Source organism: Coregonus lavaretus, assembly GCF_964263955.1.
Source record: "Coregonus lavaretus genome assembly, contig: HAP1_SCAFFOLD_1180, whole genome shotgun sequence".
NCBI lineage: Eukaryota > Metazoa > Chordata > Actinopteri > Salmoniformes > Salmonidae > Coregonus > Coregonus lavaretus.
In genome coordinates, this window is record NW_028165471.1 from 128,427 (window position 1) to 138,844 (window position 10,418).

General features: G+C 47.8%; 1 protein-coding gene across 1 annotated transcript; it reads left to right on the forward strand.

The window, feature by feature from the left end:
- Positions 1-7,816: 7,816 nt before the first annotated feature.
- Positions 7,817-9,201, forward strand: LOC311115818 (RING finger protein 148-like). The gene has a single exon (XM_084190947.1). The coding sequence runs from the start codon at positions 7,971-7,973 to the stop codon at positions 9,126-9,128; it is 1,158 nt and encodes a 385-aa protein (XP_084047073.1). The 5' UTR covers positions 7,817-7,970; the 3' UTR covers positions 9,129-9,201.
- The last annotated feature ends 1,217 nt before the right edge of the window (positions 9,202-10,418 follow it).

Sequence of the window (10,418 nt, forward strand, 5' to 3'; positions counted from 1 at the left end):
GATAAATTGTGGAAATGGGCAGGATTTAGCCATAATTATGACTTTTTGACTGTGTTAAGTGGTGACCATGACAAACACTTTACTCAGTAAGGTCACTCCTATAGAATTCTATGGTCACTCCCACTAAGGCCAACCATGAATGGTTGATATCCCAGGCTTATATGTGCTGTGTGTACTTCCGGGTCACGGAATTTCGGAAAACTTCAAAATAAAAGTCCCCCACGTAATTGTAGAAAAGTGTCAATAACCATTCATGATATATAAAACAAATAACTGTCTAAACATTAACAATGATTCATATTTGTTCATATTTAAGTGGCATTTGCATTATATGTGGCTCTAAAAACATGTTCCAAGGTCAAATAAATGCCCCCAATGCGAATCACTTGCTCTGAGCCAATACATAGTGGCTTAGAGCAAGAACTATTCTAGGTGCCGCAGTAAAGGGATTGATGGGAATACTCAGTAGGGTCTGTAGAATGTTTATATATATATATATATATATATATATATATATATGATGGTTTCAGAAATAAACAATTTTCTGATCTAGGCCCCCACTGTCACAGTAATAAAACGGACTGTAGCTCTCATAGACCACTAGAGGACAGACTTGGTTCATGTGGAATAATATCTATTAGTTGGTTAAACCTGTTGACTAATGGCCTTGTACTGTGCCTCAATTCAAACTCAGACCATAAAGTTTTAAGAAGATAATTATTTCAAACAGCTGTTGTTATAGTTTATTCTGTGATGTATATTTTTGTGCAATATGATAGCAACATAATTATAGGCCTATGTAAGTTGATCATCAAAGTAACATAGTTTTAGGAAGGTCCTTGGATGGAAATGATGCTGCAAACTAATCTGCTTCAAATAGAATGTGGTATCTGAATGCAGTAGAGTTGGCCAGTAGTAGCCTAGAGTTGATCCAGTAGAATTACATTATTTTATTTTATTGATTCCGTTTATCAGCTGATCCTACTGAAGGGTCGTGCATAACCACAGAAACATACCAGAGATACATCCATTTCTGATACCTTATCCAAACCATAACCTCTCTTCACACCAACTTCCTTCACTCTCTCCATCCCTTTAGCTCACCGCAATTAAGCTAATATGTCATTAATTAGAGTTAGAGGCAACAGGAGGCAGTATGACTAACAAGGATGGATAGAAGGATAGAGGAATGGATAGATGGAGGGATGGAGGAAAGGATGGAGGAAAGGAGGGAGGGATGGAGGAAAGGAGGGAGGGATGATAGATAGAGAGATGCAGAACAGTGTTTTATTCTGACACTATCGAAATCTCTACGAGCTGATCATCTATTTCAGGGCTTTTAGTACATCTAAATGGAATGTTGTTTTTACTAAGTCATGTGACTAAAGATCCAGCCTCTTAATGGATGTAGGGTGCTGAGTATAACCCTCCAGCCTCTTTTGATGATCAGTAGATTTAAAGCCACACACACACACACACACACACACACACACACACACACACACACACACACACACGCAAAGTGACGGAGACAGAGGGTGCTTGTGAATGCAGGCAGTTCTTCAGACCTTGCAGCTCTAAAGGTGAATCTACTACAGACAGATACTCCACTTATATGCCCCTATATGCCCCTGTGTGTGTGTGTGTGTGTGTGTGCGTGTGTGTGTGTTTCATAGTGTCCAATTCAATATTATTTATCTCAAATTTTGTGAGCATTTCTCCTTTGCCAAGATAATTCATCCACCTGACAGGTGTGGCTGTCATGCCCTGGCTCTGGGGACTCTTAAAAGTTGAGCCAGGGTGTGTAGTGTCTATGTTGTAGTTTCTATGTTTTTGTTCTAGTTCGTGTTTTCTATGTTGGCCAGGGTGGTTCCCAATCAGAGGCAGCTGATTCTCGTTGTCTCTGATTGGGAACCATACTTAGGCAGCCTGTTGGCACTAGTTCATTGTGGGATCTTGTTCTGTATAGGTTTGTGTTGGTGAACCTTTAGACTTCACGTATCGTTTTGTTGTTTTGTTATTGTGTAAAGTACTCATTAAAAGATGTACGCCTATCACGCTGCGCCTTGGTCTGCCTCTTAAAACGATCGTGACAGAAGATCCCACCAAAATAGGACCAAGCAGCGTGTGCAGGAGCAAACGCCGGGTATGGAACAGGAGGTTACTCTGGTAGATGTCCTCCTCGGTTGGGGGAGAATCACAGAGGAGGAGGCCGTCCGCTACCGGAGGGCGATGAGGGAGGATGCCCAGGCAGGAGAGGAGAAGCGGCGCCAACCGGGTCGTCGTCGGACAGGCGAGAGGCAACCCCAATAAATGTTTTTGGGGGGGGGGGCACACGGCATGGACGACGGGGATGCTGGAGACAGCTACAGGACGTATCGGCGGATTAGGAGAGGAGGCCACCAGGTTTGGGGGGCTGGAAGGGAGGTTGGCGGAGCCTAGAGGTAGAGCAGAGCCAACTCCCCGTACTCAGGCTAGGCAGCGTGAGACTGGGCAGGTTCCGAGTTATGCGGAGCTGCGTACTGTGCCGTGAGTGGTCCGGCACAGTCCTGTACGTCCTGTGCTAGCACCACGCACGTGTCGTGCTAAGGTGGGCTTGCAGCCAGGACGGAGTGTGCCGGCTCAACGCTCGTGGCCTCCAGTACCCCTCCTCGGTCCCGGATATCCTGCGTCAGTGCCACGTGCTGTAGTGCCAGTACGAGTGCACAGCCCTGTACGTCCTGTGCTGATGCCTCACACAGAGTGTGTAGAAATAGGCATTCATCCAGGACGGGTTGTGTCAGCTCTTCGCTCCAGACCTCCAGTCCGTCTCCACAGCCCGGTCCGGCCTGTTCCTGCTCCCTGCTCCCTGCACCAAGCCAGTGGTGCGCGTCGTCAGCCCGGTCCGGCCCGTTCCTGCTCCCCGCACCAAGCCAGTGGTGCGCGTCGTCAGCCCGGTCCGGCCCGTTCTTGCTCCCCGCACCAAGCCAGTGGTGCGCGTCGTCAGCCCGGTCCGGCCCGTTCCTGCTCCCCGCACCAAGCCAGTGGTGCGCGTCGCCAGCCCGGTTCAGCCTGTTCCTGCTCCCCGCACCAAGCCAGTGGTGCGCGTCGCCAGCCCGGTTCGGCCTGTTCCTTCTCCTGCTCCCCGCACCAAACCAGTGGTGCGCGTCGTCAGCCCGGTCCGGCCCGTTCCTGCTCCCCGCACCAAGCCAGTGGTGCGCGTCGTCAGCCCGGTCCGGCCCGTTCCTGCTCCCCGCACCAAGCCAGTGGTGCGCGTCGTCAACCCGGTCCGGCCAGTTCCTGCTCCCCGCACCAAGCCAGTGGTGCGCGTCGTCAGCCCGGTCCGGCCCGTTCCTGCTCCCCGCACCAAGCCAGTGGTGCGAGTCGTCAGTCTGGCACAGCCCGTGCCCGTTCCACCGGTCAGCTGCTCCACACCGGAGCCTGAGCTATCCGCTCCACCGGTGTCCAGTCCAGCTCCGGCCAGCGGGACCAGACCAGGGGCGCTACGGTGGGGTAGCGAGAGAGTGGTGGTCACGCCTGGAGCCGGATCCGCCTCCGAGGCGGAATGCCCACCCGGCCCCTCCCCTGTTGTTTTGGTTGGCGCGGTCGCAGTCCGCGCCTTTGGGGGGTGGTACTGTCACGCCCTGGCTCTGGGGACTCTTAAAAGTTGAGCCAGGGTGTGTAGTGTCTATGTTGTAGTTTCTATGTTTTTGTTCTAGTTCGTGTTTTCTATGTTGGCCAGGGTGGTTCCCAATCAGAGGCAGCTGATTCTCGTTGTCTCTGATTGGGAACCATACTTAGGCAGCCTGTTGGCACTAGTTAATTGTGGGATCTTGTTCTGTATAGGTTTGTGTTGGTGAACCTTTAGACTTCACATATCGTTTTATTGTTTTGTTATTGTGTAAAGTACTCATTAAAAGATGTACGCCTATCACGCTGCGCCTTGGTCTGCCTCTTACAACGATCGTGACAGTGGCATATCAAGAAGCTGATTAAACAGCATGATCATTACACAGGTGCACCTTGTGCTGGGGACAGTTTTGAGGGAGTATGCAATGCTGAATGCAGGAATGTCCAGCAGAGCTGCTGCCAGAGAATTGGATGTTAATTTCTCTACCATAAGCCACCTCCAACGTAATTTTAGAGAATTTGGCAGTACGTCCAACCGGCCTCACAACAGCAGACCAAATGTAACCACGTCAGCCAAGGACCTCCACATCCGGCTTCTTCACCTGCGGGATTGTCTGAGACCAGCCACCCAGGCAGCTGATGAAACTGTGGGTTTGCATAACTGAAGAATTTCTGCACAAACTGTCAGAAACCATCTCAGGGAAACTCATCTGCGTGCTCGTCGTCCTCATCAGGGTCTTGACCTGATTGCAGTTCGGCGTCGTAACTGACTTCAGTGGGCAAATACTCACCTTCGATGGCCACTGGCAAGCTGGAGAAGTGTACTCTTCACGGTGAATCCCTGGTTTCAACTGTACCGGGCAGATGGCAGACAGCGTGTATGGCATTGTGTGGTCGAGCGGTTTGCTGATGTCAGCATTGTGAACAGAGTGCCCCATGGTGACGGTGGGTTTATGGTATGGGCAGACATAAGATACGTACAACGAACACAATTGCATTTTATTGATGGCAATTCTAATGCACAGAGATACCGTAACGAGATCCTGAGGCCCATTGTCGTGCTATTCATCCGCCACCATCACCTCATGTTTCAGCATGATAATGGGCAGCCCCATGTCGCAAAGATCTGTACACAATTCCTGGAAGCTGAAAATGTCCCAGTTCTTCCATGGCCTGCATGGTCACCAGACATGTCACCCATTGAGCTTGTTTAAAAAACATACAGTGGCTTGCGAAAGTATTCACCCCCTTGGCATTTTTCCTATTTTGTTAACTTACAACCTGGAATTAAAATGGATTTTTTGAGGGTTTGTATCATTTGATTTACACAACATGCCTACCACTTTGAAGATGCAAAATAATTTTTATTGTGAAAAAAAAAAAAAAAAAAAAATAATACCACTAAATATAGAAAAATAGAACAAATAAACGAAAAAAGAAATAAGACAAAATTAAAAAAAAAAAAAAAAATTGTAAAGTGGTTATCCCACTGGCTATAAGGTGAATGCACCAATTTGTAAGTCGCTCTGGATAAGTGACGTAAATGTAAATGTAAATGTAAACAAACAAGATATAATGCAAAGAAACAGAAAACTTGAGCGTGCATAACTATTCACCACCCCAAAGTCAATACTTTGTAGAGCCACCTTTTGCAGCAATTACAGCTGCAAGTCTCTTGGGGTATGTCTCTATAAGCTTTGCCCATTCTTCAAGGCAAAACTACTCCAGCTCCTTCAAGTTGGATGGGTTCCGCTGGTGTACAGCAATCTTTAAGTCATACCACAAATTCTCAATTGGATTGAGGTCTGGGCTTTGACTATTCCAAGACATTTAAACGTTTCCCCTTAAACCATTTGAGTGTTGCTTTAGCAGTATGCTTAGGGTCATTTTCCTGCTGGAAGGTGAACCTCTGTCCCAGTCTCAAATCTCTGGAAGACTGAAACAGGTTTCAAGAATTTCCCTGTATTTAGCGCCATCCCATCATTCCTTCAATTCTGACCAGTTTCCCAGTCCCTGCCGATGAAAAACCTCCCCACAGCATGATGCTGCCACCACCATGCTTCACTGTGGGGATGGTGTTCTCGGGGTGATGAGAGGTGTTGGGTTTGCGCCAGACATAGCGTTTTTCCTTGATGGCCAAAAAGCTTAATTTTAGTCTTATCTGATCAGAGTCCCTTCTTCCATATGTTTAGGGAGTTTCCCACATGCCTTTTGGTGAACACCAAATGTGTTTGCTTATTCTTTTCTTTAAGCAATGGCTTTTTTCTGGCCACTCTTCTGTAAAGCCCAGCTCTGTGGAGTGTACGGCTTAAGGTGGTCCTATGGACAGATACTCCAATCTCCGCTGTGGAGCTTTGCAGCTCCTTCAGGGTTATCTTTGGTCTCTTTGTTGCCTCTCTGATTAATGCCTTCCTTGCCTGGTCCGTGAGTTTTGGTGGGCAGCCCTCTCTTGGCAGGTTTGTTGTGGTGCCATATTCTTTCAATTCTTTAATAATGGATTTAATGGTGCTCCGTGGGATGTTCAACATTTCAGATATTTTTTTATAACCCAACCCTGATCTGTACTTCTCCACAACTTTGTCCCTGACCTGTTTGGAGAGCTCCTTGGTCTTCTTGGTGGTGCCCCTTGCTTAGTGGTGTTGCAGACTCTGGGGCCTTTCAGAACAGGTGTATATATACTGAGATCATGTGACACTTAGATTGCACACAGGTGGACTTTATTTAACTAATTATGTGACTTCTGAAGGTAATTGGTTGCACCAGATCTTATTTAGGGGCTTCATAGCAAAGGGGGTGAATACATATGCACGCACCACTTTTCCGTTATTTAGTTTTTAGAAAAAGATTTAACACGTTTTTTTCATTTCACTTCACCAATTTGGTCTATTTTGTGTATGTCCATTACATAAAATCAAAATATAAATCCATTTAAATTATAGGTTGTAATGCAACAAAATAGGAAACATCAAGGGGGATGAATACTTTTGCAAGGCACTGTACCATATTTATCATTATCACTGACGTTGTTGTTTGACTCAATGAAACTGTGTTCAAAACTGCCATCAAGTCTATGTGTGTGTCTGTTGTGTAAACAAATCTTGGTTCTGAGAAGGAGTAGGGTAAACTTCCATTGAGCCCTGGTGTGTGTTTGTGTTTGTGTGTGTGTGTGACACTGGGAGAAAAAAACTGAAACAAACATGGCCATATACGCTGAGTATACCAAACATTAGGAACACCTTCCTAATATTGAGTTGCCCTCAGAACAGCCTCAATTGTCGGGGCATGGACTCTACAAGGTGTCGTAAGCGTTCCATAGGGATGCTGGCCCATGTTGACTCCAATGCTTCCCACAGTTGTGTCAAGTTGGCTGGATATCCTTTTGGTGGTGGACCATTCTTGATACACACGGGAAACTATTGAGCATGAAAAGCCCAGCAGCGTTGCAGTTCTTGACACAAACCGGTGCGCCTGGCACCTACTACCATACCCCGTTCAAAGGCACTTAAATGTTTTGTCTTGCCCATTCACCCTCTGAATGGCACATGTACACAATCCATGTCTGAATTGTCTCAAGGCTTAAAAATCCTTCTTTAACCTGTCTCCTCCCCTTTATCTACACTGATTGGAGTGGATTTAACAAGTGACATCAATAAGGGATCATAGCTTTCACCTGGATTCACCTGGTCAGTCTGTCATGGAAAGAGCGTGTTTAGTGTACTCAGTGTATTGCCACCTGGTTTGTGTGACTCATGGAAACAAACATAATGTATTCTTAGAAGTAAGAAGATAAAGTGCCAAAGTTAGTTATAAAAACCTCTGTTATAACTGTGGGCGTATCCTCTCAGCAGCGTGACACATCTAAAACTAACAGTTTCACAACCGCCCTTTGTCACAGTTCCTTTGGAATTCTCCTTTATGGCGTTCTTATCTCTTTGTTTGCTTATGTCCTTATGGCTGTGTGCTGTGCTGTGCTGTTCCTTACCGTAGCCGGTACCTGGACCCTGTGGCCTTAGACCTGTACCAGGTAGACCACAAGCCCTCCTGCCTGGCTGTATAGCTGGTCTCTACCCAACAGTCCAAGGTCCATTTAGATAATTAGTCTGAAGGGCTGACGCAGAGAGAGGCAGGGTTACAGCAGGCTGGTATCTGATTACTATCAACACACAGGTCACAAACACAGGTAGAGAGAGAGAGAGAGAGGCAGAGGCAGAAACAGACAGGTAGAGAGACGCCGAACGCAGTGAGAACAACAACTAACTAACTAACAACTGTGGAACTGAACTGAACAGCAGACAAACAGAAGACTGAAGTCCTAACAGAGAGAGAGACTGGTCCATGTGCTAGTGTTGAAGTGAGCCACCATGGCTAAACAGACAGATATGTTTGTCCTGTTCTTCGTCTGTCTGTCCTTGCTGGTCCAGTCTACGACAGCGATGATATTATGGACGGCGTACGTGGGGATACATTTCTATGACAGCAGCACTAACCAGACGGAGACCAGGTTCTGTGAGTGTGGGTGGTACGGGCGTTCCTCCCCTCTAGAGAGTGCTGCCGGGATGGTGGTCCTCCCTGCCTCAGACCCCCAGGGGTGCAGCCTGAACCCCTACCCCTCCAACGACAACACCACCTCCCAGGGGCCCTGGATCGCTCTGGTCAAGAGGGGAAACTGTACCTTCAGTGAGAAGATCAAGGCAGCGTGGGCCAGGGGGGCAGCGGCCGTAGTGGTCTATAACCTGGACGGGACCGGTAACAGCTCAGATTACATGAGTCACAGCAACACCCCTGGCACCGTGGCCATTATGATCGGTAACCTCCAGGGGGTAGAGATCGCCAACATAGTGCGGGGCGGTCTGGCCGTCTCCATGGTGATCGAGGTGGGCAAAGCCCATGGGCCCTGGATGGACACCTATTGGCTCTACTTCCTGTCTATTGCCTTCTTCATCATGACGGGCGCCTCCATTGTCTACTTCGGGTTTGTCTCCGCCCACCGACTGCACAGTCTCAGGGCGATCCGTCACGCCGATCGGCGGTTGAGGAATGAGGCCAAGAAAGCGATTGGTCGACTGGAGGTGCGTACGCTGAAGCGCGGGGACGAGGAGACAAAGTCGGACAGCCACACCTGTGCCGTGTGTATCGAGTCGTACCGCCCAGGAGATGTAGTGACCGTTCTGACCTGTGGTCATCTGTTCCACAAGGCTTGTATCGAGCCCTGGCTGCTGGACAAGAGGACCTGCCCCATGTGTAAGGCTGACATCCTGAAGGCCTTAGGAGTGGAGGGGCCCGGGGAGGAGGAGGAGAGCAGCAGTTCCTCTATCCCACCACCAGATGTCCCTATCGTCACAGTGTCTGGAGGATCAGGCGGAGAGCTGCTGTATGAGGTCCCTCTCAACAACAAACATCCACCGACCCCCACCCTGACCCCTCGACCCCCCACCGAGGCCTGGCAACCACATCACTATGACAATATGGCCTTCGAGGGAGAGACACGCCATCAGGGGAACGTGGCCACCAGAGGATAAACGACAACAACAACAACACTGGATAATGGTAATTTCTACCTGGAGCATGAACAACAACCCATAGACAACTTCACACAGCTACAGCAGTGGCTTGTGATATACTGTACTATCACTGTTAGCTAAACCATATCTACTGTACTGCTAGGAAAATATCTCCTTGGATTCAAACACGGTTTACTGATGATCAAATAACTACTTGTGCTATCAACACTACTATCATGACAATAGTTTCTAGCTCTACTTATCTGCATAGAGAGCTGTAGCCTAAACCCTGGTCCAGAAAAGCTGCTGGTGTGCAGGCTTCTCTTTTAACTTCTCTTTGAGATCAAAGCTACTTCTTTATAATTTGTTAAATGAACAAATGATCACTTTTATTATGATGAGAAATGCTGAATATATTTGTATATTAAATTGATATCACTGCTGTATTTTTAAAAGTAGATATTCTAAGAGTAAAAAAATAAAATAATCTGTATATAAGAATGAATCAAACTACAGTATACTGTAATGGTTCACATTGAAACATATGAAATGAAATGATTAACCAACAAAACAGAATATGTACTAATTTACGTACTAATCTGGTTTAGTATAGCTAGAGATGTACTGTACATGTGTCTTTGGCAGGGTAGGTGTCAATTTAATTTCAAATCAGTCAATTCAGAAAGTGAATTAAATTCATGAATTGATCAAATCTTCATTAAAAACAAATGGCACTTTTGAATACAATTTCAATGAATATCCTGAAGTGACAATGGAAGCCATGTTGAGTTTTCTTAACCTGGACTGGTCATGTGGTGAGGAAGGACGCCTGGGCCTAATGATGAGAGCCCTGCCAGTCTGAGACCAGGAGAGGGGAGGATGAGAGGAGGGAAGGATGAGAGGAGAGGAGGGGAGGGGAGGAGGGGAGGGGAGGGGGAGAGGAGAGGAGAGGAGAGGAGAGGAGAGGAGAGGAGAGGAGAGGAGGAGGGGAGGGGAGGGGAGGAGGAGAGGAGGGGAGGAGGGGAGGGGAGGGGAGGGGAGGAAGGGAGGAGAAGAGGGGAGGATGAGAGGAGAGGAGGGGAGGGGAGGAGGGGAGGAGGAGAGGGGAGGATGAGAGGAGAGGAGAGGATGAGAGGAGGAGAGGAGGGGAGGAGGAGAGGAGGGGAGGAGTAGAGGAGATGATGAGAGGAGAGGAGAGGATGAGAGGAGAGGAGAGGATGAGAGGAGGGGAGGAGAGGGGAGGATGAGAGGATGAGAGGAGAAGAGATGATGAGAGGAGAGGAGAGGATGAGAAAGTCTATAATTACC

Bases quoted from the DNA above. Each gene is read 5' to 3' on its own strand.
- LOC311115818 (XM_084190947.1), top strand. From the start codon at position 7,971: ATGGCTAAACAGACAGATATGTTTGTCCTGTTCTTCGTCTGTCTGTCC.